This window comes from Nycticebus coucang, chromosome 14 (genome assembly GCF_027406575.1).
Source record: "Nycticebus coucang isolate mNycCou1 chromosome 14, mNycCou1.pri, whole genome shotgun sequence".
Taxonomy (NCBI): domain Eukaryota; kingdom Metazoa; phylum Chordata; class Mammalia; order Primates; family Lorisidae; genus Nycticebus; species Nycticebus coucang.
In genome coordinates this window covers 70,568,766-70,594,127 of record NC_069793.1, presented here as the reverse complement: position 1 = coordinate 70,594,127, position 25,362 = coordinate 70,568,766, and the positions used below count along the sequence as shown (strand labels likewise).

At 39.0% G+C, this 25,362-nt stretch overlaps 1 protein-coding gene across 1 annotated transcript in view; it reads left to right on the top strand.

Moving 5' to 3' along the window:
• Window positions 1-25,362, top strand: part of PAK1 (p21 (RAC1) activated kinase 1) — a 73,342-nt gene that overhangs the window by 23,814 nt on the left and 24,166 nt on the right. Inside the window, 5 exon segments of the mRNA XM_053561251.1 lie at window positions 5,658-5,774; window positions 10,523-10,697; window positions 12,820-12,883; window positions 17,494-17,542; window positions 22,939-23,051. Coding sequence (XP_053417226.1) covers window positions 5,658-5,774; window positions 10,523-10,697; window positions 12,820-12,883; window positions 17,494-17,542; window positions 22,939-23,051 — 518 coding nt within the window.

The window sequence follows — 25,362 nt, the reverse complement described above, 5'->3', positions numbered from 1 at the left end:
AAAATTCCATTCTCCTGAACATTCATTTATTTATTCATACCATAAATATTTCCCTTAGCACCTTGTTTGTGCCAAAGTATAGGTTACACAAAAATGAATGTGTCATTTTAGTCCTTGAGAAAAAAATCCAGACAGACTGGAGAGATAAGGGCTGCAAGACATGTACAGATAATGTACAGTGGGTCATATTTGATGGAGTGATTTATTCTGCCTGGTAGTAAGAGAAGTTTATAGAGTGGCGGGGCCTTAATGTTTTGTTCATTTAATAAGCATGATCTTTAAAGTCCTTGTTAGCTCTAAAATTCCATTATCTGTGGCTTGTTGGTCTGAGATTCTGATTTATAAAATGAACACCTACCGTGTGATAGGCTGTTTGGGTGCTAAGGAGTCAAAGACTAGGAATATCTTTGCTCTTGATTAGTGATGAATTAGAACACGTAAACAAGGATTTGTAATACAAGGTCAGGTAAACACAGATAAGGATACCAGGCAGAGAAAAGAGCAGTGCTTTACTGTCTGAGGGACAGCATGAACAAAAGTTCGGTTTTTAAGAATCCAGTATGTCAAGCTAGAGAACTTGGACTTTGTGCTGGAGTGAAGGGAGTATTTTAACTAGAAGATTGTTGGAAATGCAATGCCCAAACTACCATCTTAGAAAGATTGGATTCTACCATCTTAGAAATAGGATCAGGATAGTTGACTGAATTTATGTGCCAATCTCTCTTGCTAGCCCAAATTTCTTAAATGTTTCTTAATTTCAACAAAGATACATTTAAAAATAAATTTAAAATATACATAGTGCTCTAAAGCCAAAAAAAAAAAAAAGAAAGAAAAGAAAAAAACCCAAAGAAAAAACATGCTATAAATCAACCATTATGAAGAATTCATGAGAGACAGAAAGCATTAAGGTCAGATTGATCAGAGTGGAGAAGCCATAGCTTAAAGTAAGAAAAAACACTTAGGAAGAGAAAAGGAGAAAAGTAGTTCCAGAGAAAATGGGCTGAAAGACTATATGAAAGAAGCACGAAGGTGTTGGGGGTCACCTTCAGGGTTAAATTAATTAAATTCTACATTTGAAACTGCAAGAGCTTCCTCCCTATTACAATGAGCAAAAGATTGCATTTGATTCTAAGCGAAAATCAGATGATTTTCTAAGGAAGGCTCCTAATGTGGGTATAAGGACCTGAGAGAGGAGCAGAGCAGAACCTAACTATAAAATTGTACCACAGATACAAGGAAGAGAGGAAAGGAAAAGTAGCTCTGTAGTGGAAGAAAATATATTAAAGTTCTCCATCCCAAGAGTAAATTTCTATAACTTTGATAACTGGGAGGAAAAAATATCTTTACATTACATGCTTTTCCACACCTACATACCCTAAAGTAACACTTGCCAGTAACCACCTCTCCATAACTCACAGACTATATCAGACCTCCCCTTCAGAAAGGATAGTGGAGAAACAGACTTACAAAGTGTAGGAAAAACCCATGTTAACTGCATACTCTAATCTAGTCCTTCACTTATAAATATGAATGGCCAGCCAAGGATGTCAGACATTTGAAAGAAACAAAGCATTAAGAGAAGGACCAAGATAAAGAAATAAAACTGGGTCTGGAGGAAATAGATAATTCAGGAAAGAAAATTTAAAAAAAAAATCTATTATTTTCAGAGAGGTTTTATAGATGTCGCATTCACAAAAATACCCTATTAAAACAATCAGGATAAAGGAGGGTTCTTGTAATTAAACATATGATAAGAAATATATTCACAAGGATTAAAGAATAAATGCATATAAGCAAAGAGGGAATTAATGATATAAAGTATACAAAATGGAAAATTTGAGAATAAGGGACAAGAGGGTTCTTCTTCTTTGAGAAGAATTGGGTTGAAAAAATAATCAAAGAAATAATAGAAGAAAAATCCCCTAGCTAAAGAAAGGGGATCTTCAAATTAAAGGCCTGTTCTTTCTTTCTTTCTTTTTTTTTCTTTAGAAAGAGTTCTCATCTGTCAACCTGGGTAGAGTGCAATGGTGTCATGGCCCCCAGCAACCTCAAACTCCTGGGCTCAAGGAATTGTTTTTGTCTTAGCCTCCCAGATAGCTGGGACTAAGGCGGCCACCATGAGGCCTGGCTAGTTTTTCTATTTTTTAGTAGAGACAGGGTCTCACTCTTGCTCCTGAGCTCAAACAATCTACCTGCCTCAGCCTCCCAGAGTGCTAGGATTACAGGTGTGAGCCACAGTGCCCAGCCTGAAAGGCCTGTTACTAACCAAGTCAGATAATTGAAAAGAGACACAGGACAAAGAAAAATCTTTAACACTTCCAAAGAGAACATATGGCTTATACCCAAAGGAACATAGAAGCATCAGACTTCTCATTAACAATAGTGGACAAAGGAGTAATATCCTCTGGAGATATGAGGAAAGTTATTTATGTCTAAGAATTCTGTACCTAATCAAACTATATTTTACCTTAAAATATAAGGTAAAAATGAAGATAGGTTTGGACATGTGAAGATCAAGATTTATCACCCATAGATAAATCTAGGTTGCCCAGATTTTACTTCTCAGTAAAATCTGAGAAGCTGAACACCAAATAGTAATGATAATTACTCTGCGTTTTATGATGATTAAGACCATTTACTTAAAAGTTGTCATTTTTATCTAAGTATTAGATTAAAAAGTTAGTAGGATTAAAAGCCTTACAATAAGTAGTTATCAGTGATTAACTGAACTCAAATGAAATTGAGCAAAGATATAGAAGACTTGAACACCATTATCAATCAACTTGACCCAACTAACATATACAGAACATTCCAACCAATGTCTAAAGAGTAGCCATTCTTTTAAAGCACAAATGGACCATTCTCCAAAATAAACTATATGCTAGGACATAAAATATACCCCAATAAATTTAAAAGGAGTAAAAATATATTATTTGACCACAGTGAAATTAAATTATAGATCAACAACAGGAAAGACGTTTCTCCAAAGAAGACACACCAATGGGCAAAAACACATGAGAAGATGCTCAACATCATTGCCCATTAGGAAATCCAAATAAAACCACAATGAGATACCCACTAAAATGACTATAATTAAAAGACAGACAGCAATAGGTATAGGCAAAAATGTACAGAAAAATTAGACCCTTCATAATTGCTGATAGGAATGTAAAATGGTGCTGACACTGTAGAATGAAGTCTGGTAGTTCTTCAAAAGGTTAAACACAGAGTTACCATATGATCCAGCAATTCTACTCCCTAGAAATATACCTAAGAAATATGAAAGCACACATCCACACAAAACCTTTTACATGAATGTTCACAACTATATTATTCACGACCCAAACAGTAGAAACATCCCGAATATCAGAGCTTCCCACTGTTTTTACCTGAAGTTAAGGAGTTTAACCATCTTAAACACTTCTCAGTATTTTGTATGTCTTTGTTGGATTTCCAGAGCACTGAAGTATTTTTTGTCAGTTTTGTCCAGATTTGTAATTGCTTTGTGAGAAGAGGATTTACCAGTCTCTTCTCTCTGCCATACCTGGCAGTCTGCTTATAATTTTTTTCTTTTTTTTGAGACAGAGTCTCACTTCATCACCCTTGGTAGAGTGCTGTGGCATCATAGCTCACAGCAGCATCAACCTCTTGGGTTCAAAATATCCTTTTGCCTCAGCCTCCTGAATAGCTAGGACTACAGATGCCCCACAACCATGCCTGGCTAGAGTTTCTATTTTTAGTAGAGATGAAGTTTTGCTCTTAGTCAGGCTAGTCTTGAACTCCTGAGCTTAAGCAGTCCACTTGCCTCAGCCCCCCAAAGTGCTATAATTACTGGCATGCGCCACCATGCCTGGCCTATATCTCTGACATTTCACTTTGATTTTTCTTTTATTTTTATTGTGAAGGTACATCCTTATTCTTTCAAATGTACATTTTGACGTATATCTTCCTAGCTTTTTACCATTTTCAGTGTTTTTATACCCATATTACTTCTTTCCATCCTCCTAGTGGCCCTCTGAGGTAGGCAGAGAGGGACAATCATCATCCCCATTTTATGGATGAGAAACATGAGGCTTAGCTTTGGTGTAGCTTTGTTCAAGGATGCAGGGCTGAGAAGTAAAATCCGGGCAACCTAGATTTCCTGACCCTAACAGGTATGAGTACCATTGCCCAAAGCTATAACCTATAGAAAGCAGCATGTGTTACTGAAGAAAGTGATGAAATCCCCTTCTGTACAGAGTTTTGGAAAACAGGCAAATCTAGTGTTTATAGTGTACATCAGGTGAGCCCCAGAGCTTTATGCCGAAGTTTGCTGAGTCAGTTTTATTTCCATTTTAGAATTCTAGTTAAGTTTTGTTGAGTGGAATAGTGAGGAGAAGAGAAATTAGAACAGAAAAGTGTCAGAACACATGCTTTAACAAGGAAAGAACCACTATTAGATTTTGAAATTGAAAGTGACTTAAGATCACCCCTCAAATTATACCACTCCTCTTTCTTCACATTCCTTAAGCAATCAAACTTCATACCAAGAGGATAGATTCATTGCCTGTTGTCACCACAGCTGCTTCCAGATGCCTGGCACTGTCGGTTTTTAAGTTATGCCCTGTGCTGGGGGTCTTGTTAGAATCTGTGAGACTGCCAGTTTTCCTTACCTTAGGATGTCCAATAGGGTAAAGCCAGTCTCCCATACTCAGTAGCTCTGGTATTCCTTAGTTCTTCCATCTATGCTGTGTCATTCTGACTCTTGGCACTCCTCCCTCAGGAGCCCCACAGGGCTGGCAGGAGGAGAATTCACCCTTTGTCTACTATGGAAGATGGAGACTCTTTAGGACATGACCATCTTTTTTAAAAAAATTATTATTATTATTTTGTTTGGCATTCATTGAGGGTACAAAGAATTAGGTGACACTAATTGTATTTGTTAGGTAAATTTTCTCTTATAATTGTGTCCCACCTCCCACATGACCACCTTTTTTATTTTTGTATCTTTATATCAATGGTATCCATTACAATATCCTATTGAGCATAAAGTAGGTGCTCTGAAAATATCTGAAACTATTGAATTCTATCAGTGTATATAAAGAGAGGAAAAGGAGTGGTCAGAAAAGCCTGTTCAGATTTCCATTTACAATTATAAGGAAGGAATAAGGGATGATAATAATGTATTTTGAAAAATCCCAAACTTTTGATCCTTCCCCTGCATTTTATACTTTCTTTCTTTCTTTCTTTCTTTATTTTTTTGATTGTTGGGGATACACTGAGGGTACAATAAGCCAGGTTACACTGATTGCAATTGTAAGGTAAAGTCCCTCTTGCAATCATGTCTTTATACTTTCTTATCTGTTCAGTGTGGTGAGTAGGATTCCGTGAGTAAAATTCACAGAATAAAAAGCAACTATGAGCTTGTATTCAGGGCTTGAATTAAGGGGAGGCTGGCTGCCCTATTCCATAGTTAGGCTTTGGGTGATACCCAAGGGGCCAAGGGAGTAAGGATGGCCAAAAGAAGTGAGGTGAGCAGCCCGAGTTCCTGAGACTAGCTACACAAATGTGGAGAGCTTGGAGGCTAATGTGGGTTTCTTCTGGGGTATGGGTGATCCTGATAGCCTAAGGTCCATGGCAGCTAGACCAGATGAATTTGGCTATTCTTCCCTACACAGAATGTGAAGACTGTGTCTGAGACCCCTGCAGTGCCACCAGTTTCAGAAGATGAAGATGATGATGATGATGCTACCCCACCTCCAGTGATTGCGCCACGTCCAGAGCACACAAAATCTGTGAGTCTTTGGGGACCCAAACTTTTTGGTTTATTTGAGTGAGGTGGGAGAGGAAGGGGTTGGTATTGAGGTCTAGGAGTTTAAACGTTCTGATAGGAGTCCTTAGAGAACTGGGGAAATTACTAAACCACCTTGACTGAAGGTACTGTCTGTATGATTAAAGACATGAAGTTGTGTATTTATCATTGGTTTGCAGATAGTCCCAAAGTGTCCTAGGTAATTGATGTTTATACCAATCTAGCCTGATTTACTTAGCCTGTTCTCTAAAGATAGGACAGGAAGATACACAGAATTGATGTTACTTAGTGCAGGACTAACATAAATTATTCCAGTCTCCTGGGAGGCCACAAATCGTCTTGCTGCAGATCTTTTCTTCTCTGTTAAATGTGCAATGTTCAGCCTCTTAGAGCATCATTGATGATACTGAAAGACCCAGGAGAATTTATAAATACATTAGTGCTATTGATATGCTGGATATCAGGAGTACATTGTGATGCTGGATGTTAGCAGTGATTTCTCTTTAACTTTGTTTGGGGTTCCTGCGTCTCAGAATAGCCACCCTCTACCCTCACTTTGAAAAATCTAGTCCCTGTGACTTTTACTTGATTTAGCTTCAGTAAGCACTGACCGAGTATCAGGTGATACTCTACTAGCATTCCTTTGTTTAGGCTTTTTATTATGATGAAAACTTACTGAAAAACCATCTCGGTCTTTCTGTGCTACCCAGAAAGGGGCCCATAAGGCATTCTTCTGAATTCCTGGCATTGTTCTGGATTCCTGGTGTAACTTAAAGGGAAACTTTCACAATGTCTGGAGTTCTTGGTAGCCTGCAAATGAAGGAGGATGTCCTTAAATTCCTTGCAGCAGGAAACTGCTTAGGTGGCCCAACCTTGACTTCCAAATAGAGCAGCACAAGGAAAGTGATGGCATCTACATCATAAATCTGAAGAGGACCTAGGAGAAGCTTCTGCTGGCAGCTTGTGCCATTATTGCCATTGAAATCCTTGCAGATGTCAGCGTCACCTCCTCTAGGAATCCTGGCCAGCGAGCTGTGGGCAGTGTGCTGCCACCACTGGAGCCACTCCTCGTCCTGGCCGCTTCACTCCCAGAACCTTTACGAACCTGATTCAGGCAGCATTCCAGGAGCCATGTCTTCTGGTGGATACTGACCACCAGCGCTCTTCCAGAGGCATCTTGTGTTTCCTGCCTACCATTGCTCTGTGCAATATAGATTCTCCTCTGTGTTATGTGGACGTCACCGTCCCATGCAGCAACAACAGAGCTCCTTCAGTGGTCTGATGTGGTGGATCCTGGCCGGGAAGTTCTTTGTATGTGTGGCACCATCTCCCGTGAACACCTGTGAGAGGTCCTGCCTAATCTCTAATGCGACAAAGATCCTGAAGAGATTGAAAAGGAAAGTAGGTGGTCATTGTGGAAGCTATGACCAGGGAGGAGCCTCAGGGTGAAGGCTCCATCTCCTGAGTTTACTGCTCCATCTCCTGAGTTTACTGCTACTCAGCGTGAGGTTGCAGACTGCTCTGTAGGCTGCAAGTGCCCTCTCAGGTCACCTATTCAGCAGGTCCCCACTGAAGATTGGAGTGCCCAACCTGCCACAGAAACTGGTCTGCAGCTCCCACTGCTCAGGCCACTGAATGGGTAGGAACAACCACTGAGTGGCCTTTAGTTGTTCTTCCACAAGCTCTTAAAGAAGATAGAAATAAGGTTGACAGAAAATAAACATCAGTTTCTAAAAAACAAGAAAAGAAAAAAAACATCTAGGATTTCAACTCTGTGATAATTCCCCCTACCCCCAATAATAAAAGGCTGCCTCTGGAATGGAGCACCCAGGAAGGAAGCAGCAGTTGGTATTGGTTGAATGACAGTGGAGATTCTGTGAAGGAAATTCATGGGAAATAGGTGACCTTTGAGGACAAGAACTTATAAACAGAATCTATGGAATTATCTTTTCTGTGGACCACAAAGTTACCTTAAGGAAAAAAAATAGGGTTTAAAAGAGCTGTCAAAATATCTCACACTGATGGGCCTTTTCCAGTTTGTAAGCATGTTCATTTAAAACATTTTTTCCCCACTAAACTGTGAACTTTCCCAAAGTAGAGGAAATCCATATATGTACACACACACACACACACACACACACACACACACACATATTTCCAGGGCTTAACATATTTGTTTGGCAGGTATCAGAGGACAGTAAATATTGAATGAATTGATAAGTTTGATTTTATTAACATTTCTTTCTAAAAAAAAATTATTGCCAATTTATAGAAGAGGCAGCTGTGATTGCAGGGGTGGGGTGGGGTTGTGAATTGATCTACCCAGTCTCTTTAGTAAGCAAAAGAGCCAAGATTTGAAAGCAGGGAATTAATTCTAATTCCAGGTTGTCTCCCTCCATAGCACAGTGGTATTTTTATGTGTGCAGGCCTATGCTGGGAGCCTCAGAAAACAATTGGAGAAGGAAAAGGCAGGGTTTCTGTCTTCAAAGAGCCATCTCAGGAAAAGCAGAGGAGGAAAAAACATGACAGTACACATTTAGGTGCCTAGGATATAGTTTGTCTACATGTATAAGAAAATAAAATTGAGAAATCATTATGCTAGTATTGTTAAGAAGGAAACCATAGTCTGTGATCTAGTGTCTTGACTCATTGCTGTCCTGACTACCTGGGAAGTCCTCTTTCGTTTCCACCTATTAAAAGCCTGTCTAATTAGATGGTACCAGGGTCAAGTCAGGGTACAGGGTTTAGGGCTCAGTCTCTATGAAGGCATGGATTCAGGCCCTGCATTAGGGGCGGTGCCTGTGGCTCAGTGAGTAGGGTGCCGGCCTCATATACCGAGGGTGGCAGGTTTGAACCTGGCTCTGGCCAAACTGCATCAAAAAAATAGCTGGATGTTGTGGCGGGCGCCTGTGGTCCCAGCTACTGGGGAGGCTGAGGCAAGAGAATTGCCTAAGCCCAAGAGCTGGAGGTTGCTGTGAGCTGTGATGCCACGGCACTCTGCTGAGGACGACAAAGTGAGACTGTCTCTAAAAACAAAAATCAAGCCCTGCATCATAGATAAATGATCATCATAGATAAATAAATGATCCTATTAATTGTGAAAGTCTGTCCATCCTTCAAGATCCAGCCGAAGGATCTCATTTATTGATTGCATCAATATTTACTTTTTTGATAGAATACATAAAAAGGCAAGAGTGCTTGCTTTTTTGTTAGGTGAGTGATTAGATGGAGGAACTCAGGGATGAATGGCACACATTCCTTGTCCTTATAGAATGCATAGGCTCCTGTAACATTTATCTCTTTCTGCTTATATTTACAACTTTGTCATCTCCTTCGTAAGAGTACAGGGTAAGGCAAGGAGTAGATTTTTAGTAAATGTTTGTTATGTAGATAAATGAGTAAGAATTTTGCCATTTTTAAAAAAAGGGTGTATATATATATAGAGAGAGAGAGAGAGAGAGTGTTTCATCTGTCACTCTCAGTAGAGTTCTGTGGCGTCACAGCTCACAGCACCTCCAACTCTTGGGCTTAGGTGATTCTCTTGCCTCAGCCTCCTGAGTAATTGGGATGATAGGCGCCTGCCACAATGCCGGGCTATTTTTTGTTGCAGTTTGGTTGCAGCCAGGTTCAAACCCACCACCCTCAGTATATGGGGCCGGTGCCCTACCCACTGAGCCACAGGCGCTGCCCAGAATTTTGCCATTTTTAAAAGCTAAAATAATTTGAGTGCTTTATATTTGCTTTGTCATGATTCTAATTATTTCACACATGTTAATTTATTCCTGTGACAACCCCATGAGAAAGATAATAGTATTACTATTTTTATAGATGAGGAAACTGTAGTCCTGGCACAGAGAAGTGAAAAAACCTGCCCAAAGTCACACAGAAGGTAAAAACAAGAATTGGGATTTAAGTCCAGGCAGTCAGGTTCCAGAGTCTCTGTTCTAAATAACCATACTGTACTGAAAAGAGAAGTCCCTTCTTTGCAAACATTTAGATTTTAAAGAGATAATAAATAGAAGATAATGTTAAGTGTTGTATTAGCAGTGCAAAGTGATATAGGAATACAGGATATTTCTTTCAGTTTGGGAAAGCTTAGAGTGTTACAGATGAAGGGGATTCCCATCTAATGATAGAATTTTCTTTCTTTCTTTCCCTCTTCCCTCTACCTGCCTCCCACCCCCCAAGTCACCCAGCCTGGAGTGCAGTGATGGAATCCTAGCTCACTGTAACCTTGAATCTTGGGCTCAAGTGATCCTAGTGCCTCAGCCTCCTGAGTAATTGTGACTACAGGCATACACCACCACACTTGACTAATTTTTCTTATTTTTTGTAGAGATGGGATCTTACTATATTGTCCAGGCTGGTCTCAAAACTTCTGGCCTCAAGTGATCATCCTGCCTTGACACCTAAAGTGCTGGGATTACAAGTATGAGCAACTAGACCCAGCTGAATTTTCTTTAAACAATTTGTTTTTATAGTAGTCTAGCTTCTGTTGAATATCTTTAGTGCTAAGACTCTTACCCTTTTGTGTACAGTGAGAGCAAAGAATGCCATTTTACCCAGGAAGGCTAGATTTAGGCACAAAGGAGGTGTAATATAAGTTATGACATAGGAGAAAGGATGAGTTTATTGGAATTTGTTCTGTGGATATTTTAACTCCATATGAAGGAAAAATTGCCCTATTCTAACAAAGTCTGGCCTTGCCAAAATTTTGCACCAATAATGCAGGTATACACACGATCTGTGATTGAACCCATTCCTGTTATTCCAACTCGGGATGTGGCTACATCTCCCATTTCACCTACTGAGAATAACACCACTCCGCCAGATGCTTTGACCAGGAATACTGAGAAGCAGAAGAAGAAGCCTAAAATGTCTGATGAAGAGATTTTGGAGAAATTACGTAAGGACTTTGTAGCTTTCTGAACCTTTCTTTGTCGATGTTAAAATTCTGCTGTTATAACTGACAGTCCTGGTCCGAGGAGTGGTCCATGTGGCTGGCTGGCTGGCTGGCTGGTTGGCCATGTTTGGTAGCTTAGCCACAGACTGTGCTTCTCCTCACCTGAGCTCTGCATCTCCCTTTCTTGTCTCTCAGCCCTGGTTGGATGCCATGGTAAGATGGGGATGTTACGGGAGATAGTGTGGATAACTCACTCCTAGGGCAGGTCACCCCTCACAGCTAGGCATGGGTTATAGAAATGAAAAGTAGCTTTTATCTAGTAAATAGCCTAGAATGCTGTGTTGAGAAAGATCGAAGTTTTACCTATACCTTACGGAAAAGAGTACTGTGGTTGATTATTGATATTTGCCACTGACCTAGGAAGAGACAGAGCTGCCATCTTGGTTGTAGGAAAAGAGGGAAGGGAAGCTAAACATTTCATGAACTTGTGCTATCTACCAAATGACAAAATATCTTCTTAAGTTATTATTTCACTTAATTCCCTTTTTAACCCTGTGAAGACAAGCTATGTTTTTGCAGGTATTTAAGGTAGGCTAAAAGCCTTTCCCCAAGCAGTGCCTGTGGCTCAGTGGGTAGGTCGCTGGCCCCATATACTGAGGGTGGCAGGTTCAAACCCAGCCCCGGCCAAATTTCAACAACAACAACAAAAAAAGCCTTTTCCCAAATCACACACCTAGAAAATGACAGAGCTGAGATTAGAACACAAGCTTTTGTTCTGCAAGTAAAACATGCTACCTCTTGCTGCCAGGTGGAAATTTCCATTTTACTTTCTTTTAGCAAGCAGAACTTGCTTCTATGTTTCAGTAAATTGCAGAAGAATTAATATTAAAAGAAAAGTTGATCTGTGGGCTTGGAAAAACCATTTGACAAAGACTTTAATTTATTTGCTGTACCTACTTTTAAAAAGGATTTGCTAAGACTGATCTGGCCATGTCTGCAAATTGGCATTGCTTTCTGAAGCCAGGGTTTCTGGTTCTTTAGTTAAGCAGCTCTCGATGTCTTCCTGATAATTCTTGTTTAACTTAAAAAAAAAATTCACTCTTAAAAATTGCCCTTTTCTGGAACTCCCATAAAATGATCACGTAAGGAAAGCCAATCACCTAGTCATCTAATTATTTGTGTATGTTGTCTCTTTCCCCAAACCAGACTTTTTTTTTTTTTTACTGTAATATTTAGAATTATGAAAAGCAGACTGGCTTGGGAGTTAGGACACGGGTTGAAGCTGCCACTGACTTGTGTTTGAAGCAATTTCCTGCTATTATTCTGAGGCTCCTTTTTCTTGTCTTTTAAATAGGGGTGTTAACATTTGTCTCACTTATAAATCAGGTGAAGTAATATATTTGAAAAGTTCCAAATCCTAGTGATTAGTATTAATGGAATGCACATCAGATGAGAAACTGAAAATCAAACTCCTAATCTTAGCTCTGATACCAGTGTAACCCCATCTCTAGAATACAAATTGTAAAACCCGGTGAGCTCTCTGTGGGTTTTACACAGGTATGCCTCTGTGTCTTTGCACTTGAAGTATTCCCTATAGTAAACTCTCTACCCTCTGTCTAACCTCTACTTATTTCGTAAAAAGATCAGCATGGGTATCACTTTTCTGAAGCGTTTACAGTCTGTTTTTTGTGCCTTTCTGTACCCCTTTGCCATTTATCACAGCAGTTATATTTTCATGGAATTTTAATGCTTGCTTCTCTGTATACCCCAGGAGATTGAGCTCCTTAAGTTAACAGCAAGGACTGTCTTAACCGTGTCTCATCCATCTGTTTATTCCTAACATTCAAATATGGCTTGGTACATAGTAAATGAGTAAATGTTTATTGACTGAATTAATTAAAAAATGAATTAAAGGCTTTTAGGAGTAGAAATGGAATAGATTACTATAAATAAAAGCAGTCCAGGAGATAAAAGTTTTGGTTGGGACTTGTGGGGAGCTAAGGGCTTTTTGAGGATTGGAGGTAGTTCTTTAATCCTTACTAGCTCCAGGGGTTGGGAGAACATAGGACCTGCTTTGTGTCTTGATCTGTGTAAAAGTGATTCATGGTCTCTGTTTCTTTCAAAGGGAGCATAGTGAGTGTGGGCGATCCTAAGAAGAAATATACACGGTTTGAGAAGATTGGACAAGGGTCAGTAGGGGCATTTTCTTTCCCTGGAGAAACAATTTAAAATTATGTGTGATGGCATATGTGATTTTGCTTTTGTTTTACCTCTCATAAACCTCGTTCTTTCTCCACCTCACTCTTCACCCATTTGGAGGTGTTATGTTAGGCCAACTTCAGGTTTGCCAGAATTATGCTTAATATGAGAGCTGTGCCACTAGCTGTGTTACTAAAAATAGCACTGCAGTAAGAGTGAGAAAACCATTTATTTTCTTAGCGTAAAACTATCTTCCCAAATTATAGCTCTGCCTTTCCAGATGAGCACTGTTTGTCCTATGCTGAGGCCTATACTAGCACTAATATAAAGTGGAAGACCTGCTAGTGTGATGGGACCTGTTTTTCTAGATGGATGTACAGTTTACCTTCTGGCATTCATCCTTCTCTGTTGTATGTTGCCTCAGTGTACTAGACTCAGCAAATCTTAACTGAGTTTCTTTTATATGCTCAGTACTGCGAATATAGCTATGAATCAGAGACAGTCTCAGCCTTCAAAGACCTCAAGTTGCCAGAAGGAGATAGGCAGGCAAACAGAGAATTATAATATACAGTCATGTATTGCATAACAATGGGAATACATTCTGAGAAATGTATCATTAGACAATTGCATTGTTGTGTGAACATCATGAAGTACAGTTACGTAAACCTAGATGGTACACACCTAGGCTATATGGTATATCCTGCTGCTCCATGGCTACAAACCTGTATGGCATGTTACCATACTGAATACTGTGGGCAGCTGTAACACAGTGGCAAGTATTTGTATTTAAACTAAGAAAAGGTGCAGTAAAATTATGGTATAAAAAAATTAAAAATGGGGCTGGGCATGGTGGTTCATGTCTATAATCCCAATGCTTTTGGAGGCTGAAGTGGGAGTATCACTTGTGGGCAGCAGTTTGAGACCAAGCTGTGCAACATAGTGAGATCCTGTCTCTTCCGAAAAACAGAATTAGCTGGGGATAGTGGCACATGTCTGTGTAGTCTTAGCTACTCCAGAGGCAGAGGTAGAAAGATTACTTAATGGAATTGCTAATGGAGTTTGAGGTTGCAGGGAGTTACTATCATACCATTGCACTGTAGCCTGGGAGACAGAGTCAATTTCTCTCTCTCTGTCTCTCTCTCGCAAAAAAAAAAAAAATTAAATGGCACACCTGTATAGGGACTCAGCATGAATGGAGCTTGCAGGACTGGAAGTTGGCCTGGGTGAATCTGTGAGTGGTGAGCGAATGTGAAGCCCTAGGACATTATTGCACACTACTGTAGTCTTTATAAGCATTGTAAACTCAGGCTACACTAAATTTATGAAATAATAAAGTAATTGCACTATGATGTTAAAACAGCTTGAGGTCACTAGGTGATAGGAATTTTTCAACTCCATTATAATCTTATGGGGCCACTGTTAAATATGAGGTCTGTCGTGACCGAAGTGTTAACATTGTGCATGGCTGGCATATGGCCTTTATTTTAAGCAAAAGAAGCCAGACCTAAAAGAGCAGATACTATATGTGTCCATTTATATGAATTTCAAGAATAAGCAAAATTAATATATGGTAATAGAAATCAGAATAGTTGTTACTTCTGGGAGGGGGATATTGAGTAGAAAGAGGCATGAAGGAATCTTTGAGAGTGTGATCTTGGTGGTACACACGTGAGTGTGGCCTGTTTTCTAAAATCAAGTTGTACACTTAAGTCTTGTTTCAATTACTTTAGAAAGTTATACAAAAATGAAAATAATGAAATTTCTAAAGTCCTACTAAAAGAGCTAAAATTAAATAAAAATGTCTGGCTGATGGTAGGCTCTTGGTGTCAGTGCCATAAAAGCATTGTTGCTAATGAAGTCATTGAAATTTTCTGTTTTCCATTTTCTTATGCACCGGAGAACTTCTGAAAAATAAGATACAGGATTGTGTAGTGTAGGGAGGTTATGTTTGTACAGCATTCTACAGTTTACATCTGTTATTTGCATCCTGTCTAATTTAATTCTCAAAACAACTCTGGGCTTCAGTGGACCTTATTTTTTTTCTGGTTTCAGTGTTTTCCCTACTAGATATACTTTTGTGAATCTTAATTAGTATAAGTTATTTAACATCTTACATTATTTTGCTTACCTCAGAGTAATGTGGATGGTATTTCCTTTAGGTAGTTAAATTGAGATATTAAGAACATAGCAGAAATATATACAGACAAATGTGGATAAGTTAGGTTTCTTTTTTGGACTTGAGTTTCTTTATCTTAGATTTAAGGAAGAGGAGCTGTGGATTGAGGGCCTTTTACCTCTAAAACTTTTATGATTTTTTTTTTAAATTACAGATGTATGAGAGCTATAGATTGCTAACATCTGCAAAATGTACTTTCTTTGTTTACTTGACAGGTCTGTTAGTGCTAAGGGAAGAGTGAAATATTTATGAAGTATATGTGCTAATGTTTCCACATTTCATAATTTAAAAAATATAAATACTACACCAATATGATTGATTGCTTTTTTTCCTGTCTTTAAGATCTAAAGATTATTATTCTTTTGGACCTGGAATTCAATTTCTAATTATTGTATGTTCAAGGTAGAAATAATCAAACATTATCCAGTAGGTCTGAGTAACTTTCTAGCACTTTATGGTCATGGAGACATAGTCGCAAAATGTCCAGGCCCCTGAGTCTTGGGCATGTTTGTCCTTTAAGAATGGTGCATCTGGTAGGATCTGGGAGGAGTAGGGATTGGAAGACAAATATCAGCTCTATAGGAGAAGATGGCTAGGGGCTAGGGTGATCTGGCAGCAAAGAAACAACTGCCCAGTGGAAATAGTCCAATCCTTATATGATAGCCAGTAGTTTATGATCCTGGTTTCCAGGCATGTAGTTAGGGTCCCAACCACAGTGTGAGCAGTAGGAAGCTGATGAGCATACTTTCCCCCTGGAACGTGTACTTGCAAGTGACCTTACCCCCTGAACTGACCTTACTTCTCTGGGAAGCATAATGCAGAGCTTGCCTAGAATATATTCTTACAATAGATCAGAATTTCAAATTTTTTCAAATTGCATCGTACATGCTAAATACACAGCATTTATGGTTACAAATATGGGTTGCAAATTACATACCTACAAATGTATAGGTTTCACAGTTATAGGCGTCAAATGACTGTTTTAGTTATTTAAGTCCTGATTATTTTCCTAGAATTACTTCTGGCACTTATTTCACTCCTTTCTCTCTCTGTGTATGGATGTGCATATATATACACATGTGTGTCTTACGTACTCATATGTGTCCAGTGGGGTCATTCTTACCTTGGGAGTAGGGTAGAGAAAGTGTCAAATTTTCTGGGAGCCTACATGTTTGAAAAGTATGTTAATATTTTATGTCTGAAAAAACTAAAACTAAAATCCTACTTTATAATATAAACTATAGAAAATAAAATTCATATACCTTTGGATAGGATAAATGGTTGAAAACTCTATATTAAAGGGTCATTGTGCCCTATGATATTAGAATGGGAAAGGTACTTTGATATTATTTTAAATTATTCAGTGTAGTTCTTTAAGTTTTTATAGTTTTTTAGTAGTTATAGTTTTAAATGTAAATTTTAATTTAAGTTAACATATAGAAGTGTACAATTCAAAGAATTTCCAGATATGAACCCACTCATGTACTCAGTAGCCAGATTAAGAAAGAGACATCATTGATACCCCAGAAGTCCATACTCCTTTTTGATAAATATATGTGTCACCCCCCCGCCCTATTCTGAAGTTCCCCTGACCTGCAGTTGAAAATCACAGATCTAATCTTACTCTTCTTTACAAATGAAGAGTTTGAAGCCATAAGAAATTAAAGCAATTGGCCAAGAGTGGTAGAGGAGAAGAGAGAAGAAAGCAGGATCAGGAAACTAGTATATCTTGAAAACCTGTTGTGGCTGGGCACAGTGGGGCTCACTCCTGTAATCCTAGCACTCTGGGAGGCTGAGGCAGGTGGATTGCCTGAGCTCAGGAGTTCAAGACCAGCCTAAGCAAAGCGAGACCTTGTCTTTACTAAAAATAGAAAAACTAGCTAGGTGGTGTGGTCAATGCCTGTAGTCCCAGCTGCTTGGGAGGCTGAGGCAAGAGGATCGCTTGAACCCAGGAGTTTGAGGTTGCTGTGAGCTATGCATAACATATGCCATAGCACTCTACCCAGAGTGACAGTGAGACTGTCTAAAAAAAAAAAAAAACCTATTGTATTTTAGCTATTGGCTGAGTTCTTTACATGAACTAATTGATTTAAATTCTCTTCTATACTCTTACGTTTACTTTACAAATGAGGAAAGTGAATCTCAGAGAAGTTATTACATAACTCAGTCAAGGTCATACAGCTAGTAGGTACTAGGTAGAAAGTCTAGAGTCGAACTTAGGTCTGTGGCCACTAGAGCATGTATTCTCTTTACTATGACATATTTCTTCTTAAATATGAGAATAGGAGGGATGCAGAGGGGAGGATTATTTTTGCTACTATCATTAATGCTTACACTGCCAGATTGTGTGTAGAGCTGCATTTGACAAATATGACTTCATTGAACACCTGTATTTTTTCCTCCTCTCTCCCACCTGTTGTTCAGTGCTTCAGGCACCGTGTATACTGCAATGGATGTGGCCACAGGACAGGAGGTAAGTATCTACTGCCAACTGTTGCTCCTTCAAATCTATGGTTTCTTTTTATTTTTGGTTAACTTTTAGCCCATCTTAGCCTGGCAGGGATGTTTCCAATTTCTTACTATATCAGATTAGAACCAAATAGTGGACTAATATAAGGAGACTTACAGATTTTGGAAAAGTCACTGCAGCTACAGTGTGGAGAACAGATTGAAGTAGGTAAGAGTGGATAAGATGAGTTAGGAGGTTTTTGTGTCATTCCAGGTGAGAGGTGATGGTTTGGACCAGGAGTCCTTAAACTTTTTAAATAGGGGGCCAGTTCACTGTCCCTCAGACCGTTGGAGGGCCGGACTATAGTTTAAAAAAAAAAAACTATGAACAAATTCCTATGCACACTGCACATATCTTATTTTGAAGTAAAAAAACAAAACGGGAACAAATACAATCACACCACCTCATGTGGCCCACGGGCCATAGTTTGAGGACCCCTGGTTTGGACTAAGATAATAGCATGGTATAGAGAGAAGTAGATAGATTTGAGAGATATTTAGCAGGTAGATTTGACAGGATTCGGTGATGGACTGAAAAAAGGTAGAGGTATAGGTATGAAGAAATTGGATCCTACCTGTGAGACTTTCTTGTGGATAATTGCTTATGTAAATATGGTGCTTGGGAGAGAAATTTGGTCCAGAGGACATTGAAATCTGTGTCTCTTGACTCTTAACCTAGCAGTCCTGCCATTTCTCTGTGCCCAGGATTCCACTGGGCATCTAAGTCCTCATTAATTTGGAAGCACATTTTTGTCCCTCTTATTTTATTAAGCCTGGAGTACTCTGACCTTATTGCTAAAGCCTACAACCCAAGATCTTATCTTTAGCAGAACGGAAGCCATGAAGGGATTTTTTTTGCATTCTACTCTTTGGCAAGCAGGTTGGCAAGCAGGAACGTTGGCAAGTGGGCTGTCATTGGAAGCTGCCTGGGAGAAGTTCTTAGTTTACAGAATACCAGGACTTAGAGGTTGAGTGAGGTACCTCCTCTTCCAGTAAAAATAGATTTAGGCTCTTCTGAGGGAGGCTACTAGGAACCTGCTTCTGTATTTTTGGTGGTTGAAACTACCTGGTATACTGGAGAAGTCATAGTTCATAGCTGTAGCACTGTCTCACTGGACTTTTGTGAGTCTTTTACAAGTGTTAAAGCCAAATATTGAGGCTCCACCTAGGGTAAGCCAACTATTAAAAATCATTATGGTTAAGGATGTATTAATTGATCTTTGATGTGTGAATACAAAGACTTATGTAAGTAATTTACCTTTGACTACTTATATAATCTTAGGCAAGTCCTTTGACCTCTCTGAGCTGTTTTATTTGCTTATAAAATGTGTGTGATAATATATACCTTACAAAAGTATTGAAAGAACTCAATAAGGGTAGTGCATGTGAAAACACATTATAAACTTTGGGAAGTACATTTTTACATATATATTCCATAAAGCATTTACTGCGCATTTGCTTTGTGCTACACCTTGTGTTGAGAACTCCGTGAAAGTTCTCAGGCATTAAAATCACATGGATAATGGAATGTTATTCAGCCATAAAAAATAATGAAATCCTGTCATTTGCAGCAGCTGGAACTGGAAGCCATTATGTTAAGTGAAGCCAAGTTTGGGAAGACAAGTTCTCACTCATGTGGGAGGTAAAAAAGTGATTGTCATGAAGATAGAGAATAGATTGGAGATTACTAGAGGCTGGGAAGGGGAGCAGAAAACATAAAAGAATATAAATATATTTATTACTACTGAACTGTATACTTAAAAATGGTAAAGGTAGCAAATTATATAATATATATATTTTTTATTACAATTTAAGAAAATTTTAAAAATCATGTGTAAATATAAGAGACCATAATTTCCATTTTGTACATATAAAAAGTCTTCTAATGCTGTGACAGGAATCTGCTTTAAAGTAAAAATAATGGCAAGGAAAGGATAGTTTTATCATGGCAGCAATTTTAATGATGGTGAATTTGGTAGAGAAATAAAAAAAGAGTCTATATCAACCAGTCCTAAAAAGAACTCTGTGAGGCAGGTAATGTTATTTTCTTTTTATTGCTGGGAATTTGAGGCAGGGGAGTGTAAGTAACTTTTTTGCAAAGTTGTACTGTCAGTAATTAGCAGGTACTGAGCTAGAATAGAATCTTTTGTCTCCTAATCCTATGTGTTCTGGGTTGTAAGAGCACAACAGAGCTGGGGTTAGTCAGCCCTCTTCTTGTCATGTTTCTGGCCTCTCAGACCTTACCAGCCTGATGGGAGGCAGGTAGATGATGGGCGGTCATGGAAGGCCTGGAGGCTGCCTGTGTGAGAAGCTGGCCACAGAAAGAGAAATTTGATTTCATTGCATGCCTGCCTTGTGGTTACAAAACTGTGAATGGAAGAGAGTTAGTTAGGGTGGCTAATGCAGTGCGGTCAGGAAGGCCCCATTTCCTGCCCAGGGAGTATAAATCTTTAGTGGAGTTGGCAGGAAGCTCTCAGTCTTTATGAGTGAGCTGGGTATTAGTGTTCGGAAGTCTTCCCATTACAGATCCAATAATAATTTTTCAAGCCTGTTTTGTATTTTGTTTTTGTTTGTTTTGGAGACAGAATCTCCCTGTGTCACCATGGGTAGAGAGGAGTGGCTTCATCAGAGCTCACTGCAAACTCAAACTCCAGGACTCAAGTGATCCTCCTGCCTCAGCCTCCTGAGAAGCTGGGATACTTAGTTACTGTGCCTGGCTGGTTTTCCTATTTTTTTGTAGACACGAGCTCTCATTCTTGCTCAGTCTGGTCTTGGACTCCTGAGCTCAAATGATCTTCCTGTGGCCTCCCAGAGTGCTAGGATAATAGGCAGGAGCCATCATCTCCTGCCTCAAGTCCATTTTTAATGTGTATAACAGAAAGACCAGGCTGAAAAATGCTTTGGAGTCATGTGGACCTGTGGGGCACTGGTTATGACTTTAAGTGATTTTCTTATTAGTCTTAGCTTCAATTTCCTTACGTGAAAATGCATGTCATGATTTTTACTTTTCAGGGTTGTTAGATTTTACTGAGATAATATAAATAGAGCACAAATCATGTAAGCATTCAGTAATGTGGGACTGTGGTTGGTTGTCGATGTAGTTGCTGCTGTTGTTATTCTTTCTTCTCTGTGCCAGGTATTTATCAAATGCTGTTATTACTATATTACCATTTTTATTGTTGTCTTTATTACTTAAATCCTTTACTCATGTATGACTAACACTTTGGCTACTGTCTCACTTCTTACTCAGAGCAAACCTCAACAAATCAGGGTTGAGATTATTATCTTCAATGTATTGGCAAAGGGACCGAGGCTCAGAGTTTGAATGGACAAGGTCAATAAGTGACAGTGAAGTCCAGAGCTTAGGTACTCAGAGTTCAAGTCCAGTTCTTTTTCTGGTACAGGAGTGCTGTCTCATAGCCTGAATTGATGAGATCTGATTAGGAGGGGGACAGTTAGCCTGGGCCATAGTTAGTAACTATGGAAAAGGGGCCCCTAGTGTCCCGCCCCATATTCTGTGTTAGTCTCTACCTGTCTCCTTTCTTGCTGCTGCCAGCAGTGACTACTGTGAGGTTCATAAGCATTGGCCATCCTCCAAAATAGCCTGAGAAACTCCAAAGGTACTCTTCTGAGTCTAGAACTTAATACATTTTATAAGGGCTTACTAAGCTGCAGCCAGACCAGAAGCCTGAGCTATTAGGAAATCCCACTCCAAAGCAATTTTTTCTGGCTTGAGGTAGAACGAAGATGGTTAGAATGTTTAAAAGAACAACCTCTATTAATAAGTATTTTTTGTAGACACGAGGTCTGTTGAAGGGTAATACTTAAATAAACTGGGACTCTGGGTTGAAGAAATGATAGAGTCAGGGTTTATACCGTAAAAATTTGAATCTTTTGTTCTACTTTTGTTGCTTTTGGAAAGATAATTTAGTTCTATTAGATGTTTATATAATTTAAAGTATATTCCTTTGATATGCTGGAGCTTACTGCTGATTTTTTTGTGGTTTAAAAACAAAGTACTTATTAATCCCCGATTTTCCTCTTTCCTTCTTCCTTTCTGCAAACATTTGTTGAATCCAAGCTGTGTATGTGAAGCCTTGTTCTTGGCACTGGGAATCCAGGCTTTCGATTGAACCGTCAGACTTCTAGCTAGGCACACACACACACACACAATCATCATACAGGATAACATGTCATAAGTTCCATAACAGAGGTGTAAATTTGATCTTATAGGACTTTTAAGAAAGAAAAAGACATATTTGGTTTGGAGAAAGAAGTTTCATTTGGTCTGATCAGAACACAAGTAGCTTTTGAATATGTGGAAATGATACAGTGGGAGAAAAGATCCTGAACAAAGACAGGTAGACACCAGGAGAACGTGGAGTGTGGGAAGTAATGGTTCGATCATGAGAACTTTGAATGCTGCGCTGAGGAACGTTTCTAGCCAACTAGGAGCCATTTAAGTTTTTGACAAGGCAGAGAGCTATTAGAAGTATACTGTGGGGACAGTTAATCTGGCTTTGTGCACAGGGTAAGTTGACATAACTTTTGAGGGTTCTAATCCTGACTTTGCTACTGATTAGCTATATATGCAAGTCACATATCCTCTCTGAATCGCCATTTCTTCATCTGTTGAACGGGTAACACTTAACATATAAGGCACCTCTGAGGGTTAAATGAAACAACAAATTTGAGAGTACCTTAGTGAAGTATCTGATATTTGGGACACAAAGTGCCCTAGAATTTGAAGAATACCTCATATTTGTATTATGTGGAAATGTGTTTTATTTCTAGAGACAAGCACATAAAGATCTTTTTCACACATAAACATTAGAGATGTAACCCCCTTTTTCTCTTCTTTTTTAAGCTTGACTTATCTTTTCACATCAGGTTCACAAAGTCACCTCCGCCCTTAGGAAGCCTCCTTATGTGGCCAGACTGAAAAGTTCTTTCCCTGTTTTGTGTTTCTATAGCACTTTGTATGAACTCTGTTATAACATCTCTTTTATATTGTGATATTTTTTGAAGTATTATTCTACATCAAAGTCAGATTCTTAAACTTTGGTGTGTATCACAATGACCTGGAGGGCTTATTAAAACATATAGTTTCTAATTCAACAGATTTCAAGTGGGGCCCCCCAATTTTTATTTCTGACAAATTTCCAGATGATGATGATGATGCTGGTTTGGTGACCTTATTTTGAGAACTGCTGGCTTACATAGATAAATTCTGAATTACTCAAAGGCTAAGAAATGTATCTTACTCAACTTTGTTTCCTTAGAACTATGGTCTGGTACAGAACAGGTGCTCTGTAAATGCTGACTGACTCTGGTTGCATATTGAATGTACTCTGATTTCAGGTGGCCATTAAGCAGATGAATCTTCAGCAGCAGCCGAAGAAAGAGTTGATTATTAATGAAATCCTGGTTATGAGGGAAAACAAGAACCCAAATATTGTGAACTACTTGGACAGGTATGGAGTTTTGGGTCCCCTCAAAGGGATAGGGCCCTGGGACTGAGTGGTGGTGAAGCTGTTAGAGGACAAGGCAATACCAGCACCTGGAACTACTTCTGTTTAAGAGTCTTCTGTAATTCTGAGCTCTCTGAACTTGACCCTGTGTAATGCTGTATTTCTCTGCTTGCTGGAAAATCCATCTGGGAATTTGTTGGAACTCTACCACCCTATGTCTTCTAATGTTAATCCTAATACTGTTTGTTTTGCCTCAGGAAAGCACATTAGCTCATCTGTCAGAGAAAACAACTCATTTTGGATCCCAAATCTTTCCCTGTTCTCTGTATCCTTAATAACTCCAACTTTGTCTGTATTCTCTTAAAATCTGGTGGCCAGTACTAGATGTTTCATCTGAGATCTAGCAACTATGGAGAAAGTGGGACTCTTCCTTTTTTGAAACTTCATGATTTCATTCTTTTTAGGATGCCTATGCCATTGTTGACTCTGTGAAGTTTGTAGTCAACTGAAATCTCTGATCTTTTTTTACATAAGCTTGTATTAAACTGGAAATGTAGAATTTTAAGCTATCTTCTTAAATCCCATTATTATTATTTCAGGCCATCATTCCAGCCCATCAAAGGTCAGTTCTTCACTACAGTAGTAGTGATTATAGCAAACAATTGTGTTATGCTTTCTGTCGTACCAAACACTTTCATGAGCAGTATCTCATTTTGATATAAGGATTATTATTCCTATTTTACAGATGAAGAAACTAAAGTTTGTAAAATTTAATAACTGTCTAAGACTGATAAGCCAGTATATAGCTCACCAGTGTTTGAATTTGAATGTTCCTAGCACCAATATCCACACCCTTTCTATTATTATATCATGGTCTTTTCTCCCATACCTGAAAAAAAAATTGAGCTCCTTGCCCAGAGTTCAGAAACATCATAGGTGAGATTGGACTAAATCTTGGACTATAATTTCTTTACTACTTAATATTGCATTACCAGCTACCTTTCCCCATTGTTGGCAGATTTCATAAATGTGCTCTCTTGTTCTTCATCTAAAACACTGGTAAGCTTCAGTTTCTTTAGAGGAAAAGAGCTGGATTTTTGACCTTCCCAAGACTTGATGTCAATATCTATGAAGAAATAAAGACTTCTTGCCTTCTCCTTCTTGAAAATGGTTGCATCTCCTTGATGTGGGTTCTGAACCGGCTCTGAAGAATCCTTTGAAAGTTACTAATTGCTTTCCCATCTCTTAAGAACTTGTTATACAGAGAATATAACTTAGACAAACTACCAAAGGCCTTAGGAATAGTAGATTTTAGCTCAAGAGAAGGAAAAATGAAAGCTTTCAATAAAGGTAAACCTGTCTCATAATATAGTGAATTCCCCATGTGCAGAGGAATCCTAAACAGTTAAAATGCAGGACCATGTTAATGAAGGAATTTGTGTACTGGGAGTGGGATTGGAAGACTTCCATATTTAGTTACTGATCATACCTTTACATCATATTCCAGAGGCATATGATGTGGATTCAGAAGTAAATAAGGCTCAGTCTTTGCTTTTAGATAGCTCCTATAGTAGCACAGGAAAAAATATACTTCTGTGGAGGCACAGAGATGGGTGTTGCAAGTGAGGGTCTGTGGTTGGTTTTTGTAAGATGTCTCAGAGGAGAACTCCATCCATCTTTGTTTTTATCCAAATTTTTGATGCTCTGAGGCTTTACCTTAGAGATGGGATTTTTGAAGATGTGTTGGCACAGTATGCAGCTGCAAAGTGTTTGAGACAACCTGACTGGTTTGCGTTGTCTTGGCTTTGACAATGATGTGCTTTGTCATATTCCAGAAATAGTCACGTGGATCCTCACATTGCTATTATCTTTTCTTTTCTTTTTTGAGACAGAGTCTCACTCTGTCACCTTGGGTAGAGTGCTGTGGCATCCTAGCTCACAGCAACCTCAAACTCTTGGGCTTAAGAGATCTTCTTGCCTTAGCCTCCCAAGTAGCTGGGACTACAGGTGCCTGCCATTATGCCCGGCTAATATTTCTATTTTTAGTAGAGACGGGGTCTTGCTCTTGGTCAGGTTGGTCTTGAACTCCTGAGCTGAAGCTATCTACCCGCCTCAGCCTCCCAAAGTGCTAGGATTACAGGCATGAGCCACTGCGCCCAGCCAGATCCTTACATTTCTTGCCCTCAGTAAGTTCAAGTTGAAAGTTGTCTTCTTGATGTGTGGATACAAGGCCATAATGTGCATTCTTTGTCAGAGAGGGAATAGGCTTGCCAGTGGAAGGCATTTTAACCCAATTCTACATTCTCTTTTGGTC